Source organism: Crinia signifera, chromosome 6 (assembly GCF_055691185.1).
Source record: "Crinia signifera chromosome 6, ASM5569118v1, whole genome shotgun sequence".
NCBI classification, from domain to species: Eukaryota; Metazoa; Chordata; class Amphibia; order Anura; family Myobatrachidae; genus Crinia; species Crinia signifera.
The window spans coordinates 166,962,934-166,981,082 of record NC_139222.1 but is presented as its reverse complement, the minus strand read 5'-3'; the positions used below and the strand labels follow the sequence as shown (position 1 = coordinate 166,981,082).

Genomic DNA, 18,149 nt, shown 5'->3' with positions numbered 1-18,149 from the left:
GCCTTGGACACCGGGGGACGAGGTAAGTATGAAAAATGAGCCGGGGGGGGGGTTGGGCGCCGCTCATGCCACGGTAACAAATACACTGTTTTCGGAATATTTTGTTTTTGGAATATACAGATAAGGGAGACTCAACCTGTATTATTATTATTGCATTTTAATTATGTGACCATATCTCTCTGTCTCAGATGTTATGTGCCAGCATAGGAAGCCCAACCAATCCTTGTGGATCTCCTCCTGGATCTCTTGGAAAACCTCATAGTCTAGACAACCTTGGTTTCCACAGTGACCTTTCAGGCAGCTATAAAAAAGCCCCAGGATGTGAGAGAGAAGACTCTGTGGTAACGGATTATCTCAAGAACTTTAAAAGCCAGGTCAGTATGTGCAGTAACAGTACTTACGGTCTCTCGTCTTCATTGGCTGTTCTTCTGTGTATGCTGACTGAATCTTGTAGTGCTTTTATATACTCTTGCTGTTTCCCGAACTTTGCGGGTTAACCATTTTCAATAGGAAGGTTCAGACCTCTCTCAATCTCCCTCTTTGTTGTTTTTATCAAGGCAAAGTTAAAATCACACTCGATAGACCATAGAAGCCAAGAACAACCACATCTGCAGTCAAAGCAGGTAAGGCAGATTTGGAAGTTGCTCCAAAAGTTCACCACTAGCATTCTCCTTATTAATGCTTCTGCTTCATTGTTACCTTTTAATAACTGAAATCTAGATTATGTTGTATTGCAGGCTAATTACCATAAAAACATTGACTATTTTTAAGTCCCTGTATAAATGTTTGTTGGGACTTGGAATAATATCCAGTAAGGATTCTGAGTGCTGATTCTGAGTCAGACGTAAGTAGTGAAGTGTATGCTTCCCTTGATTAGCCACAGGCTGTGATAAAAATATCAAACTAAGGGCCCAATTCACTAACGATCAGAAGGGTCGAATTTGTTCTCCGTATGTGCGAATTCCGGTGAGTTGCACACTCGCTGGGCTGTTTGTTGCGGGGGCGGAAACGAACCAACATGCATCATCCCCTGAGTCTGTACAATATATCCACATTAGCAAGTAGCTCTGTGCAAGTAACATCTCAAGCAGACTAATGTGTGTCTCTGGCTGGCAATTAGGTGGCGACCATGCCATGCACGGAAAGATTTGTCTTGGATCACAGGAGTGTTGTGGGCATATTTAGCCCAACTTGCATTCCTGTTTGAGCCCTAGAGAAAAGAAACGGTGAGCAGAGTGATACATGCGCATATAGATACGCTGATTTTACCATTAGCATACGTTACTAGGGGATGCAGTTAATATCCCGGCGGTCGGGATCCCGGCGTTCAGAATCCCGACGCCGGAATCCCGACTGCCGAAATACCGACATATTCTCCCTCCGTGGGTGTCCACGACACCCCTGGAGGGAGAATAAATTAGTGTGCCGAGCGTAGCGAGGCACCGGGCCCGCTGCGTGGCGAGTGCAGCGAGCCCGCAAGGGGGGGCAATCCACGTCCCCCCCTTGTCGGCATTTCGGCTGTCGGGATTCCGGCGTCGGGATTCTGAACGCCGGGATTCAGTACTGAATCCGTTACTAGGCAGTCACCAACAATGTATGTGACAGTAGTGGTTGAAGGTGGATGTAATAAAGAAACAGAATATGATCACATGGAGCTAGTTTCCTGCGATAAAGGAAGAAATCAAATATACTGTTGTGCTTTTATAAAGGTTTATGCCATTTAAACACATTGCTGAACATATGTAAATTATATATGCTGCATCTTTTCTTTTTGTGCATTGCCAGGTTTAACAACATATTTCAACATATGTGGGAATCCCTAAAATACATTCTGAAAATTTTGCAATTGCTATTCTGTCTTTTTTTTAAATAAACAGGAGAATATCCACAGATTAAAATAAGGATTTGCTGTTTCTTTTTGCCACATGCATATTAACTGGAGGTCCTGATATGTGCTGGTGTATATTTATCACACGATACAAAAGCTGCATAATTGTTCCACAGTATTATTTTACCAGACCTTTTACATTGATTATACAAATCATGTTACTTTCAAGGTGAGCAGTTCCACGCAGAGCCAGTATAAACTACCACATACTTGCTACATACTTGCTACTTATACAAATTAACCAAAGTTTGGCTCATGGTAAGAGACCAGTAACTTATGAGCAGATGTAAAGGACTACAATAATAACCGTGTAGTGTGTGCAAATATAAGGTTTAGCCTGTTAGATAGGGTTGCCCATGTTTTAGTCCACTTCAACATATTCAACTTTTCACATTTTATTTTGATATATCTTCCTTTGTTAACAACGTATGAAATGTTCAGGTTTCCTAATTAGTATTTCTTTGTTATTATTGGTGTTCTAGGATGCACTAGGAATCCTGCCAATGGGCAGTCCATTAACCTCAAGCATTTCCTCTAGTATCACATCTAGTCTGGCGGCCACGCCTCCCAGCCCTGCAGCTATAAGCGGCATCCCTGGTATGAACGCCAATGCTCTTCCCTTCTATCCAACCAGTGACACAGTAGAATCCGTTATAGGTAAGGTGTTCGGGGTCTCATCGGGAACTTTGAACAATAGACAGATTAAATTCACTATATAATAGTTTTGGAGAGCCCCTATAGTTTACATGTATTAATTGATATGCATATTAGGGGGTGCTAATGTGAATAGCAAGTACTAGCAATAATATACAGAGAGAAGAAAAAGGTGGTCAATTATTTGATGCAGTGTTGCTAAAAAAAATAACTTTGATTCGAATCAAACAGATCTTGAAGAATATTTAATTTTAGCCAGATCAATATGATGGTTTCTTATTTAAAACATATGATGGAGATATATGCAATGTTTTGTGTTTTTTTGGGGGGTTTTGATTTGGGGGGTGGGGTTGTGTTTTCAGCACTGGGAGAAATCCAGAGCAGAGTTGTACAAATTAACATTTTAACAAAATTAACAAATTCAAAGTCGCCATGGCATATTTGGTGGCCACCATGTAGACCTTATATATAGACCACCTAGTTCATACCTAGGCACAAACCTCATATTGGTCAAACTGAACAACCGTGCCAAATATGGTGGAGCCAACCTATGGCCGTTCATAAAGAGCAATACTTGTTATATTGCTAATTATGTCAGTATATGCTTTATTAGAATTTGCTAGTAACACAATACGCTTACATTTATAGAGTAGTTTTACTTGGGTCTTAGCTAGGCCGAGAAACTGTGTTGGGCACCTGCCCGGTCATCTGTACGTACGCCAAAAAATGCTAATATTGGTGGGAAAGTGCTGCCTAATGTCCTTTTTCTTTGAATTTGTTGGAGATCTTGCAATCTGAGCCTTATCAGTTTTCTGGTTCCTCTGTGAAAATTAATGCTTTCAGTAACCATTTCTTCTCCTACGCTCTGGGCTCATTAAGATAATCTCTCTGGGGAGGAAGGAGAGGAGCTTCAGAGGTCTGTTTACCAAGAAGAACTTTCATAGGGATGGCCTTCGGTGGAATATCCATTGAAGGTCACCATTGATGGTGTAAAATAATCAGTAAGGAAACCATCGATATGTTGTGTTCAAAGAGCTGTGGGCCAATCAGAGCCCAGGGAGAGCCTTTACAGGTATTGGGGGCCGAGCTAGGCTGTTACCCAAACTCCTTACCTGACAATTGGAGAAATAAAAATTATAAATATTTGGTAGCTCTGGATCATTAATTGCGGGAACCCATTTGATTCTCTCCCATCTCTGACTTCAAATCATCGATGGTCAAGGGCCATCCCTGCATTTAAATTCCATGGAAAAAAACACATATTGGTAAATAAACCACTGAAATAGAAATGTACCAAACTTTCAGAGCAGGAATGTCCAACCTTGGCCCCCCATCTGTTGTGAAACTACACATCCCAGCATGCCTTGCAATAGTTTTAGCACTCCCTAATAGCAAAACTGTGGCAAGACATGATGGGACTTGTAGTTTCACAATAGCTGGAGGGCCAAGGTTGGACATGCCTGTTTTAGAGATAAAGTGAAGGACTTACCTATAGTAGCCAATCAGCTTCTTTCTGCCCAGTCTTATATTTTGTTATGCAAACAATAGTTAGAAACTGATTGACTGCTGTGGGTAACCAATCCATTTCATCTATCGGGAAGGTTGGATACATCTCTGCTTCAGTTTATGTACAGATTTTTAATTAACTTCCAAGCTCCAAAAGGTTTTCTAAAATACAGTAACTTAAGCTAGTCTTTCTTTTATAATGTACCCCTTTAATTCTCTACATTGGGGTAGTTACCCACCATTGTGAGATCTCCTTTTTGATGATAGATTATATCTTGAATATAGGGTACTGTTTAGAACTAATGAATTGGGTAAGCCATGAATTTGGGTTCCATTTCCCTTTTCAGTTAGCTGTTACCATATCTTCCTGAAGAGTCCCCTCTGTATAAAGTGGGAATTTTTCCTTTTATATCTTTTTCCTGCTCATTTAAGTTTTTGTTTATATTGTTTGCTAATTGAACGTATGTACATGTTTTTGTGTTTGTTTCTTTTGACATTTTGATAATGCCCCCGGATAACCTTTTTCAATTTTTTTTGTAATTCCTTACAGAATCCGCTCTAGATGACCTAGACTTGAATGAGTTTGGGGTAGCAGCTTTGGAAAAATCATTTGATAATAGCACAGTTGCAGCTCCTGGGAGCATCATGCTCGGTAATTAATCATGTCCAATAAGTCTCTTTCCGTGCTTCCCTAAAGGCCTGTACATACAGGGTGACAGGTGCCACGTGCTGAGCGATGTGTTCGAGCACAGATCGCTCAGCACACATAGCTGGCTCACATGCGATGCATCTGTGATCTGTGCGGAACAGTGTTCTCTTGTGAGAACACTGGCGATTTGACTAGTTTTTGACTGCATGCGGTCATGATCTAGTCAGACAATAGGAATCGTTTTGAGGGGGGGGGGGGGGGGTATATGTGCTTAATGATCTAGTCAGAGCGCTTAGAAATAGCCATGAAATCACCCCGTGTGTATGGGCCTTTATGGTGTATAATTTGAAGATATTTACACTTGTGTTTTAATATTATTTCAATACAGGTGGCAGTCTGATGCAGAGCTCAGCTCCTGTGAATATCCCTGGGTCTTTAGGTAGCTCAGCATCCTTCCACTCCACCTCCCCATCACCACCTGTCAGTATCTCCTCACACTTTCTCCACCAGACTCCCGGACCACACAGTCAATCAGAAAACACCTTTCTCAGTACTTCAGCCTCTCATGGGTCACTGGGTGAGTACCTGGATAGCAGTTTGCCAATTGTTGTCAGTAGTCTTTTTAGGTCTGATTGTTGTAGATCGAAACAAATTGTACCATAAAGTTGTTGTATACTGGGGTAACTTATATTGAAAACTTTGTACAGAAATTAATGTTATTTATATTTCATCAGTACCTTTTTTTTATATATATTTTTTTTAAAGAAATGGAAATTGGACACAAAAGAGAAAAATGGGTGGATCACAATATTGTTGTATTAATGTTTGAGCAGGAGCTTTTATTACTGTTGTATTTCATCAGTCTAAGGGGGTATTCAATAAGCCCCACATTTCACTGTTTTACATATGTGATCGTGTTCATTCTAGCACCCGCTATCTTTGAAAACTCATGCAGTTCCTCTTCCCTGCCTGAGGTGTCGCTGTCTGCTGTAGTGCTTATAGCACACTGTGGTCTGTATATCAGCATTGATATGCAAACCAGACCTGTGCTAGAAACAACACAGCAGACAGTGACACCCCAGGCAGTATGTGCAACATCATGCACGTGATAAACAACAAATTGCCAAAGATAGAGTATATACAGTAATCATAACATGTAGTGTACATGGACTGCTCTGCTGTAACCACTCCTGCTCCAGAGACGTTTATGCAATGCTGAGACTCCATGATACAGCATAGAAATAAGATGTGCTGAGAAGAGCAGGGTACAAGCCTCACCTAACCGTACCAGCTATCATTGTATAGACCAGTGGTTCCCAAACTGTGTGCCTAGGCACCCTGTGGTACCTTGGGACACTTGAAAGGGTGCCTCCGGTTGGTGGTCCAGGATCAAAAAAATATTTACAGTATGTTAAGGAGATTGCAGGCAAAAGGGAGGAAATAGATGGGTCAGTAGTTGGCTATTAAATCAATTTAATCAATTTATTGTCACTACAACATTAAAAAATGCATAAGTGAAATTCTCAAGGAAAAATAGAAGAGAGAGAAATAAATACTCACAATTCACATACTACAATTCAAACATTAAATAACAGATGGGAAAAAACTGTTCCGCAACCGACTAGTACGGCAACCTAAGCACCTGTAACGTTTCCCAGAGGGCAACAGGGAGAAAAGAGAATAACAGGGATGGCTAGGATCTGAAATCATTTTAATAGCATTAACTTTTCCCCTCTTTAAAAAAATATCTGCCAACCTTGGGTTGGCCAATGACTTTTTCTGCGGCCTTGACTATCCTGTCTAGGGATCTCCGATCAGAGCACTTCGAATTCCCTTACCATAACGCAATGGCATAAGTCAACAGACTCTCGATTACACAACAGTGAAAATTCATTAGCATTGGCCTAGATAGTACAGCTCCTTGTAATCTTCGCAAAAAAAAAAAAAGGCGTTGCTGAGCCTTTCCAACTGCCATTGCGGTATGTGTGGACCAGGACAGATCTTCAGAAAATGTAATTTTTTTTACCAAAAATGTAGTATTAGTAACCCTCTCCACCTCCTCACCATTTAAAACCAGCGGACTGATGGTCGAACTTCTGGATCTTCTAAAATCTATGAGTGTTTGATTTAAGGGTAGGTTATTTTTAAGAATAGGGGAGACTAGAGCATGCTTGACGGCAGACAGGACAAAGCGAGAGGTAGAGATTGTGGAGGAAATAGGCAAAAAGAGTGAGGAGGCGGAAGGTGATAGGGTCAAGGAGCTAGAGGGGGAAGGGACTTACTCGCCAGATACAAGGGAAAAGGAGATCAGAGTTCATAAAAGGGATTGGTAGGGGTAGTAAGGGAAAAGAGTTGGCTGGTTGCTGATGGTGTGTGGGATGTGGTGATCTGACATATTGAGTACATTTTGGATGTGAATTAAATGGAAAAGTCAACAGCAGGTAGTGAGGCGGGAAGCGGAGGGAGTGATGGACAGAGGAGGGAGTTCACAGTGGCAAAGAGGCAGCCAGGGTTTTTAGACTGGGAGATGAGTTATGACTGTCTAGTGATGGAAAGGGCATCACTAAAGGATCAGAACATAAGTTTGAAATGACAGAGGTTTGCCTTAGAACTTTACATGTAGGATTCCATATACTGCCCTGCCCCAGAGCCGCTGCTGGTCTGGACCGTTTCCTTGGAGAGATAAGTTGCCTATAGTTAGCTTTGCCAACTTACGTAGGGCTTCTACAAATAGTGATTGTGGTTTTCTGGATACTAAAGCTGTATTATTAACTTCCCACAGTAGGCAGTCTGTTCTGGTGTGCTTCTTCTAGTAGACCATATTGGATTGATTTGGAAATGATGACTTGTAAAGCTTCACTTCTAAGTATCTTCTCTCTTCTCGGGCCTCTAGTCTCTTCTACTCCCCAGGTGTTCGCTTTACCTGTCACATTTGGGACCTGATTACTAGGCGATACATCTCCTCTTACTACATTATGGGAGGTATTTCCTGCTGTTGAGGTGTCAGGTTTTGTGGTGGATGTGTTGGAGGGTGCTGACTGCATCTCTCTAGGTGACCTGCAGAAATACTCTTTTTCTGAAGTTAACGTATTTCTCTTTCTTAAGCTGTACCATTTTTTTGCCTCTTATGACTCCTTAGGTTACAAAAACTAAAGCAATTTTCTCTAATAGTTTCCCTCTGGAGCTACAATGCCTCTCCTGTTACAAAAGCCCCTCCAAAATGATCTCTTATTTCCAATTGCCCCCCCCCCCCCAGCTTTTTATTAATTGATAATTACATGCTGCCCTTTGCTAATTACTCCATGTAAATGTAACTCCTATTTGTGCATTCAGGCCTGAACGGGATGAATAACAGCATATGGGAGCATTTTGTATCTGGTAGCTATTCCCCTGGGTCGTCCCCTGCATTCCCATCAGGCCCAGGTGGAGCTGAGCTGGTTAGGCTGCGCCAGGAGCTGGAGGAGGCCAGTACCACTATCAAGCAATGGGAGGACTCCTGGAAACAAGCTAAGCAGGTACAGAGTGGAGCATATTAGCATCTTGTTCTCTGATGTTACATAATTACTACATGCAATTTCATCCATTTTGCCTTACCCATTTAGGGAATACTGCTAACCTTGTGGTGTATGGGGCGCTGTTGCAGCAGTAGACACTGAAAGTAAAATGAAAAACTTGTTTACATAATGTCTTATTCCTTCTTCACCCCCAATCTATCTACACTAGTGCAAGGTATAGGATTCGATACCTGTAGGTCCATAATATCCTCTTTGGGCCACTTGGGCAAAGCTAATAGCTTGTAGGACTGTACTGTCCAGGAGGTATTAGAGTTGACCATAATGTTATCTGCAGCCCAGACTGCCTTCCCAGATGTGTGTCTTTCCAATGGAATCTGATTTGTTTCTTGACCATCCTCTTTTCCATGTCATAAAGTACAAGGTGGCTATTTGTCCTATACAAGGAGAACACTGTATCTTGGTAGACCCTCACGGCTCTACTTTAATTCAGGAGAGTCTACCTTCATTCAGGAGGTAGTGATATTCCTTATTCCCTAAGGCTAAATCCTGTCCCAGCAGGCACAACAATATCTCTGACTGAGTTGGAACAAAGGCTTGGTGTGCTCTGCATTTACGAAATACCAGGGTCCAAATGTAATAGGGTGTGAAAATCAGAAAGTGAGATATTTTGGGAGAGTTTTCCCTTTTTTTAAAAAGCGGCAATCAATTACATTGCAAAATCATCCTGGTTTTGCCATGTAAACTATTGACGCCTTTAAAAAATAAAGGGGAAATTTTCCCAAAATATCTCACTTTCTGATTCTCATGCCCTGTTACATTCGGCCCCAGATTTGGAAAGCTGCAAGACAGGGCAGCCAATCTATACACCCTTCCAGCTGAGGATATACCTAGTAAAAGAGACCCCTGAAGAGGATTGAAAGGTAGTTTTTGTGAAAGAACAAAAGTTCGGTCCCATGAAACCAGACAAATATGGGGCATTTGAATATGGAGAATCCTCTGCAGAGAGCAAAGCAAGCTAAATTCCCTTTGCTGGAGATAGATAAAACCTGGACTTTACAAGGATCTCTCAAGCCTTTGCTCAGGTATTCCTGTAAGAAGAAAAAGAAACATTAAACTAAGAGATGAAGTGCAAGCACCTTTACTCTCAGACAAACCTAAGCAGGTTTTCAACATGTTCATGGTTATTTTTCAGAGAGACCAATTCATGACCCTTATCGTAGTCTGTAGAGATGTTCTCAAATAGCTGCTTAGCTCAAAGAATCCTAGCCTTCACCCATATGCTGGTAATGCATTCAGTGATTACTCCTGCTGTAGAACCCTCTACACTCTAAGGTTAAGTGATCCTCTATGAGCAGTGGTTAAAACCAAATGGTCAATTTTATTTATTCACTACTATTTTATATGATCACTTTGTAACATTGGTCCTGATTTAGATGCAGACGCAATGCCGATGCAGCAACAATCTGTTTTTTTTTGGGGGGGTTTTTTGTGGCAAATCTGGAAGCCAACTCAAGTGTACAAACTGTCCACAAGTAATAGACAGGTCCACCAAATCCATCACAACTTGCTCAGCAACTGAGTACTCTGTTGCAAGCATGACGCAGATGCAAGGAACATTGTCTCTACTGCAGCCCATAATGGCCATGGGAGCTGCGATGCGGGCATCATTTATCTGTGTATGAGATCACAGTTGCACACTGAGACACTCCCCAAAATACCTGTGTATTACAGACACTCATTGTTACTTCCCCCAAATGGCTTCTCCGGTCAATCATTCTGCAACAGATTCCTTACTGCGAACGGCATTGCAAAGGTACAGTACCTTAGCACATGTGCACTGTGGTGCGTGCTCAGTTGCTACACCATGACATTCTGGTTTCAACCGAATGAGCACTATTTGATTGTATAAAATACTGCCTTGTGTTTTATTTTTTTTGTATGTTGTATATTGTTTGCTATTGATAGAGGAGGGATGTTTCATCACTCCTTCAACTTTTGATATTAGAAGGTGAAATCTTTGTTAGCTACTGTTCTCTCATCAGGCCTGCGATGCCTGGAAAAAAGAAGCTGAGGAGGCCAATGAGCGAGCTACAGCAGCCAGTATGGAATGTGAACTGGCCCGGGAACAGATAGATGCTCTAGAGCAGAAGCTGAAGAAACTTCAGGAAGAGATGGAGAGAATTCCAGGGGCACAGGATTCTAAACTACATAGCTCTGTGTCCGAATTAGAAGGTCTTCCTCTCACCACACTATATAGCATTCAGAAGCAGCTACATGCCAGTCTGGAGAGAGTTGATAAGGTGAGTCTAAAGGCCCCATACACTGGGCCGGTTTGTCCTAAGGACAAGTCGGACCAGTTTGCCCAGAGCCTCCCCCGGCAGCCCCCCAGGAGGCTCACATGCAATCTTGCACTTGATGTGCCATTTTTACATGCAATAAATCACATGCGATTTATTGCATGTAATACTCCAGGGAGAGCTGCTGCGGAGGGCGGGCAGTGGGGTCTGGCCAGCTGGAAGGGGGGGGGGGGTCTCAGCCAATCAACGTCCGGTCAGTCATTTAAAAATACTCAGCATCTTGCTACCCGGCAAAATGCCACTACAAGCTCCAGCCGCCTCTCGGACAGACCCAGCTGCCTGCCACCAGCTGGCCGGACCACGCTGCCCTCCCCTGCCGCACAGGGAAGGCAGTCCCAGGTCGGGTGGCTGTACGGCCAGCAGGTCCGACCACTGCATGGGACCGTGCATCAGACCTGAGGGGACATTAAACTGAGCCGATTTGGGCCGATTTCACAGTCGGAATCGGCCCTAACCGGCTCAGTGTATGGGTACCTTGATTGAGGTTTAATAAAAAATGCCCTGCTATTTAGCCTACCTTACATTCTTATTCTGATCCAGATAACCGGTAGGATGGAATGGGGAGTACCAGTAAGGAAAATGACAATTCTGAAGATTCATTTTATTCCAGTCATTTGCTGCATGCAAAGCCGCTGCTTATAAAGCAAAGCCTTTACAAAGTGACACTTATATTCAATTCAAACACACCTGGTTTGGGGTCACATTTAAATCCAGTGTACGAGCCAGTGGAAGAATCGGCAACCTTGAAAAGTTACTGTAAACTTACTGTGTTTCCTCTCAATGCTTTCAAATACTGTTAATTGGCCCCACTGATGGACTACACTTATTGGGCCTGGTTCAGACCCGCTCGCTAAGCAGCATTGTTTCGCTGCTTAGCTAGTGGGTAAACCGCCTGTCGGGCAAGCAAACGCCCACCCCCCGCTGCCACGCGAATCTCCCAGGGGAACGGCAAGCGTTTTCATGAGGACACCCATAAAATGCTGGGCGTTCCCTTGCCCCAGCCCGTTCTCCACCCCCATACCCTTACATCCCCTTAGTGTGCGAACACCCAGCGAGTATGATACTCACCAAAGGCGTTCGCACATCTGGTCTGCACATGCATATTTCCGCCCAATCCCATGCGCAGACCCGCAACATCAGTCCCTAGACCAAATTCAGCAACTAACGAGCCAACCTGAATCACCCCCATAGTGTGGGAGGAATAGTGTCTAAAACTGGACATCCCAATCTGTGTTTTTGTGCTGCCTTGCACTGCCCTTATATGCTTTGCTGTTACATTACAGTCATGATGAGCTCTTGGTCTTATGCACTGTGATGTGTTCTTCTGTTTCAGGCAGTTTATCAGATCCAGTCTATGAAATGTCACAAATGTCAAGACCAGAACAGAGCAATGTTACAGTGCCAACATGGTGTGCTATGCGAAGTGTGTGCGGCCGAAGAGGGAGATTGCCGTAACTGTCAGCTTAATATATCACCTGTTCTGCAGCCATGACCCATGCAAGCCTGGACTCAGGCTTCCGAAAACTCTGTTTTTTATACACACTTATATAAATATATAAAGATATATTCATACAATGGAAACCTAGCAAAGCTGAGCACTTTTAAACAAACAAAAAGTTTTTCATTCATTTAAAACTTGCCACGAAGCCTCTGAGTTTTTTCCTCTGAGAGAAATTTTCAAGAGCCTCCTTATTGGGGGTGACTGTCCAGATGGCATATCTTGTCCCAATTGGATGCAAGAGATTCATGCTACAATGATGTATTTTAATGGGACCAATTAATGTATATTTCTACCCCTACAAACCATGCCTTGTGGAGCTCTCCAACATTTTCAGAGAAGCTGGTCGGCTGTCGTGCAGTCATCTCTTTGGAGCTGTGGAAAGTAATGCAGCACTTCCATGAAAGATAATAAACAAGGATTAAGTCTGAGGAACACTTACATTTGTACAGTTTGTTGGATGTGAAATAGCCCTTTTGTGGGAGACAAGACTGGTCATGAATTCGGCCATCTTGTATGTGCTAAGATTCTGCAAATGCTCTTCCCTCACTAGAATGTTCTGAAGAATTATCTTAAATGGTAGACATCATTGGAACGTAACAGTATTCTAGTGTAGAGTTTGTGGTAAACGTCATTTTTTTTTGTCTCGCACAGATAAAATGAATCTGTGAAATCAAGTATATTTCTTGTCCATGCAAGTAATCATTTCAGTATTGTGTGCCCAAAGAGTTTCTTTGTTTTGTTTTATTCCTTCCACAAAACCATTTCCTAAAATTAGAAACTTAAAGGTTAACTGTCTTTTAACAGGACAACAGTGTTCTTTTTACTTATGGAATCTTGATAAAGTTTAACCTGTTTTTGATTACATGTTTTAGGAAACAAGCCCGGACATGTCCAGCCTCAAAATGGGCAGTGTCACAAAAACAAATGAAAGCGTAGCAGCCTCCCATGGTGAGGTTTGTGTATCAGCCAGGGATTCTGGGAAGCAGTATATGTATGTCCATAGATATTTATACCAGTGCTTTTTACATGTAATAATATTTAAAGACCTATCTAGAGCAGGGTTGTCTACTTTTAAAGTCTCCCTGAGAGGAGACTGTCAGCAGCACTTCAGTGGGCGGGGCCTAATGTAGACGTCATTTCACGGGTCTTCGAGGAGGGTGGGACTAAATGATGCTATATGCATCTTTAGACCCTCCCCCAATAATCCGTGAATCGTAGGAAATGAACACGGGGGGGGGCACCGGTCCTAATCGAGAGCATTGTAATACTTGCAATTGTGGGAATTGTCTGTTTACAGGACATGTAGTATATATACATTGGGGGAAATATTTTCATCCACCTCACTATCAAGTATGAGATATATAAACATGTTCTACTTTTAGATGCTGAAGAGAATTATCCATAGGTTAAAATTTGAAATCCAAGTAGCACGGTGTGGTGTATGGCCAGTAGCACACAGTGCTTGAGAGAGATGTGCTTTTGTGTTTGTACATGTGTGAGGAAATTTAAATCGTTCACAACCTGCCTTTTAGTTCTGCAGTTCTTCACTTACTACATGTTTGGACCAAGAAGGTTTTCCTTTTGCAACTGAACATTTTTTTCCCACTACAGCTAGGTACAGGAACACTGTCTAAAGACAGACTGTAGTAAAGGGAGATTAGCTTTGTGTTCTCAGCGATGCTAGATCACACAGAACACTCAGCAAGATTGCTCAGCATACGGTGCTATCGCAATGGCCCCTACACATGAAGCTTTGTAGGGGCATTTTCTAAGCGATGTAGTGAGATCGCTTAGAAAATGCCCTGAAATCGCCCCGTGTGTAGGACACTTAAGCAGTTACTTTATTAAGAACTCCTCAATTAACATCTCTTATTACTCTAAGGCTAAAGTTATAAGAGGATTTTGCCAACAAAGATGCTAGCTGTATTGAAATATGTGTTCTTATTATTTGTGTGTCAATGCTGCAATACATTCCCATTAATCCCAATCACTCTCAATACTAATGTTCCCAGCTGCATTGGCCAACACTGGTGAATTTAAGGCCTACCTTGTCTCCCAGAATTCCTCTTTTTTTTTTTCTTTTTGCACTGAGCTTGCTCAACTGGGCATGATCAGAAAAGGTTTGTATCAAAATCTAAACATGTGAATTTTTTTTTCTTTTTTTTATATATGAAATAAATCTATATGTGAAAAATAAAATTTTTTTGAATTGTCAAAAATAAAATCTGTTCTGAAGAAGGAGACTGATTTGTGATTATGACTAATTGTTTTTGGGCTGATGGAAAGTTGAACATATGTTTGCGCAGCATATGTTGTATGATTTTACTATGCATGTCCATAAAAAGAGCATACGCAAAGGCAGAGACTATGCACATTCATCTGCTATGTAGAGCCTTACATCACATTGTAAACCTTGCAGCTAATTGAATATGCTCTAGAAATGTCACAGTAATGACTGGAGCACAATATTCCCAAAATGCTCAAAATCAGGGAGAAGCTCATGTGACATAGGATTAGTATACATATTTTAATTGATATGTATACACAGATACAGAGAGCGTTACTGTTGTCTGCATCAAACTCTTACCAAGGCAAAGCAGAAATCAATAGCACCAGATATATTAACACATCTTGGCCCTTATTGTGGTTCACTTGCAAAGGCAAATTCCTCCTCAAATGGACAAAACCATGTGCACTGCAGGGGGGGAGATGTTACTTGTGCAGAGAGAATTAGATTTTGGTGGAGTTTACGTCAAAGTGAGATCTATATTGCAGTGTAAAAATTAAGAAGTCTGTATTGTCCCTGCACATGTTACATCTGCCCCCCCCCCCCCCCCCTGCAGTGCACATGGTTTTGTCCATTTGAGAAGGAATTTGCTTTTGCGAGTGAACCAGAATAAGGCCCCTTGTATTAACACTGGCTGACAAAGTGGGGGTTGGAAAAGTCACCCCTCTGGCAATCAGTACAAGACCCACGGCGCATTAACCTAGTGTTGATGTGCTGTGCTAGTGTGCTTATCATTTTTTTATAACACTTGATCTTTTGTCTCATGCAATAGTATAGCGATGGAAAAATAGTTATATTTCTTATCTGCTTTAGTAAGTGTATGTGACAGATCACACTGGTTATAGCACATTTGGCATTTACCACCTTTTTTTATCCACAGTTTACAATCGAGTTTCTCTTAAATTTGCCTCCAAAAAAAACACATTGATAACCCTTAGGGTATTCAATGCCAGGGGCACGGCTGTCGAGCTAGCGCGACAGCCGTGCCCCTGTCCCATTCTCGCTTTGCTTGCCTGGAGCTCGGCAGTCGGGATTCAATGTCCGGGCCACCGATCGGTGAGAAGGGGGCACGGCCACAAGCTGAGGATAGAAATAGACGAGCTCCGGCCGGGAGCTCGCCTATTTCTGGCTGTTCAATGCTGTCGGGGAAGACAGCATTGAATAGGGCCCCGCAGCCATCTCCCCTGTCGGGAGATGGCTGCGGGAGCATGACACCTATTGAATACCCCCCTTAAGCCTTTTGGGCTAATTTTAGGTGGAGTTATGAGTCTAAAAAAGGATCTTTTACACAGCATTCCACAATAAGAACTGGTGGTGTAATGGTGTAATTTTCTGGGTGACCGTGACTTAACATAATTGACAGAATCATGACAGAATCATTCTGTTCTCCACATGTCGACCTCTGAATGGATCATAATAAACAAAATTAAGGTTTTGGAGTGGCCTAAGCAAAATCCAATTGAGATGCTGTGACAGGACCTTAAATAAGCAGTCCCTGCATGAAACCCCTATAATGTGGCTGAATGAAATAAACTCCGCAGTGATGTAAAAGACTGCTCTCCAGTTTTTAGAGGGGTTTGGTTACAGTTGTTGCCGGTAAAGGTTGCACTACCAGTTATTCAATTTATGGAGGCAATTCATTTTTCACATCGGTGATATGGGAGTTGGGTTACATTTATTAAAGGAAATGTTCATTTAAAAACTATTTTATGTTTTACTCAGGTTTTCTTTGTCTTATACTTAATTTTGTTTGAAGATCTGACATCATTGTCACATATGCCAAAATAGAAGAAATCATGAAAGAGGCAAAAACATTTTCACGCCCCTATAGGTTGTAGCTTTACTTGTGGAAATAGTTTTGTGTGTGTGTGATCATTTATTTCCATTATACTTTCAAATCTGAATCACCCCTTTTTGCCGCTGATACTTTTTAAACATTAGTTCAATAATAAATAAACTGTAAAAATAAAAAGTTATTTAGGTTTTGGTAATCACCAGTTTATTTCTTATTGAACTAATTAGGATAACCATTAATCTGGCGCTGTTGTATGAACAGGACATATTATTTACCAAATGAAAGGTAATTTGGCCAGATGTACTAAGCTTGAAAAGTGATAACATGGAGAGTGATAACACACCGGCCAATCAGCTCCTATCTGCCATGTAACAGGCTGTGCTCGAAAAATGTCAGTTAGGAGCCGATTGGTTGATGGCTTATTACTCTCCATTTTATCACTTTTCAAGGCTTAGTACATCTTGCCCTTGGTCTGTAGATTTGCTTTAAGATATTGGCCAGTATTTAATGCTCCCGATTCACCATTTTTTTTTTTTGGCGAATCTGGCTGTTTTCACTCCTTGCAATGAATTTTTTTCACTGAAAATATGATTCACCCTATTCAATGTTCACTGTTCGCCGAAAGCAAACAGTGAATGCCGGCCAGCTGGTGTATTTCAATGGGGTTTTCACTGGGATGCGCCGAGAGTGTATTCAATGCTAGGATGGCGAATTTTTGCCATGATTCACCATTTTGCATTCGTAAAGGGGCATGGTATTTTTATTCATGTGCTTGAAGTATATTAATATATATTTAATTATTTTTTTTTACACTTTCACCAGCAGGGGGCCGGGAGCCGCTCATTAGATATTCATTTATTCACTTCACTCTGGTCCCGGCTTGTTACGTGCGGGACCAGAGGAGCGGCTTCCTACCCCTGCCTACCCCTGTCCCGAGCCAGCATTCCCGGGGGGCAGCCTCTGCTGCCTGTGCCCCGATAGCCCTCCCCCACAAATTCTGGGACATCTCCCTGCCTGCCTCCGTCCCCCGGCTTCCTGCAGCATTCACCGCAGGGGTTAAAATTCGCCAGCAGGGGCAGCTAGCGCCTGCTGCATTGAATAGGGTGACAGGGAGGGCTGGCAGCGAATGCTGCAGCCCTCCGCAACCCTGCGAATGTGCAGCGAATCCTAAGCAGGATTCGCTGCACATGGAGAAAAAAATCATTGAATACTCCCCATTGGTGTTGTAATTGGATGGTTCTCTTTGGAGTTATGAGGAAAATGTCTGCCTGTCATTGAGCTTTGGAAAATGTGCACCTGCTGGGTAATGTGTAACACATGGCCTGCTGGGTGGTCTGGAAACTGGACTTCTAGGGTGTTGAAAAGGGGTAAAATGTTCACTCCGTAAATGTTTTGTATTTTGAAAATGGGTACATCAGCTAGTTTTTTACTTCATACTGTAAAAAGCAGAATTGTCCTGATTTCTGCAGAACAGTCCCATTTTTAGTGACTCTCCTGCTGTCCGAACTGTGGGAAACAATGCCTGGGGTGGCGGTTGGGAGACTGGTACATTATCTATCTCCCATGAATAAGCAATCACATCTTTCTTGGGCGAGATGTACCAAGCTTTGAAAAATGATAAAATGGAGAGTTATAAACCACCAACCAATCAGCTCATAACTGACATTTTCAAAATAGCCTGTGACATTTAGGATCTGATTGGCTGGTGGTTTATCACTCAAGCTTAGTACATCTGTCCCTCTGTCTTTAGCAAAAATCTGTATTTATTGCTAAGGTGCAGATGTTGTTACAGGGTGTGGCACTGTATAATTCTACTGTATAATCCTTTGGACCTGAATTTGCATTACAATACCTTCTGTTGTGATTGCTTCACTTGGTTAAGATTTTTTTTTTTTTCCTCCATGGAAAACTATTTCCACAGCTCAAGATGGCAGCACTGTGTTTTTGATTTCCTTATCTTAATTTCATAAAGTGTTTCTTATATGCTTGATATACAT

At 42.1% G+C, this 18,149-nt stretch overlaps 1 protein-coding gene across 4 annotated transcripts in view; it reads left to right on the top strand.

The window, feature by feature from the left end:
• UNK (unk zinc finger) overlaps positions 1–14,313 on the top strand; it is a 50,967-nt gene extending 36,654 nt beyond the window's left edge. For 2 of the 4 annotated variants that reach the window (XM_083147974.1, XM_083147972.1), the window contains 8 exons: positions 189–374; positions 558–623; positions 2,371–2,545; positions 4,599–4,700; positions 5,086–5,274; positions 8,031–8,212; positions 10,237–10,512; positions 11,903–14,313. In XM_083147974.1, the coding sequence (XP_083004100.1) occupies positions 189–374; positions 558–623; positions 2,371–2,545; positions 4,599–4,700; positions 5,086–5,274; positions 8,031–8,212; positions 10,237–10,512; positions 11,903–12,061 (1,335 nt within the window). In that variant the 3' untranslated portion in view covers positions 12,062–14,313. The remainder of the gene's footprint in view (positions 1–188; positions 375–557; positions 624–2,370; positions 2,546–4,598; positions 4,701–5,085; positions 5,275–8,030; positions 8,213–10,236; positions 10,513–11,902) is intronic. The other 2 variants (XM_083147975.1, XM_083147973.1) reach the window with 1 other exon arrangement.
• Positions 14,314–18,149: the final 3,836 nt, after the last annotated feature.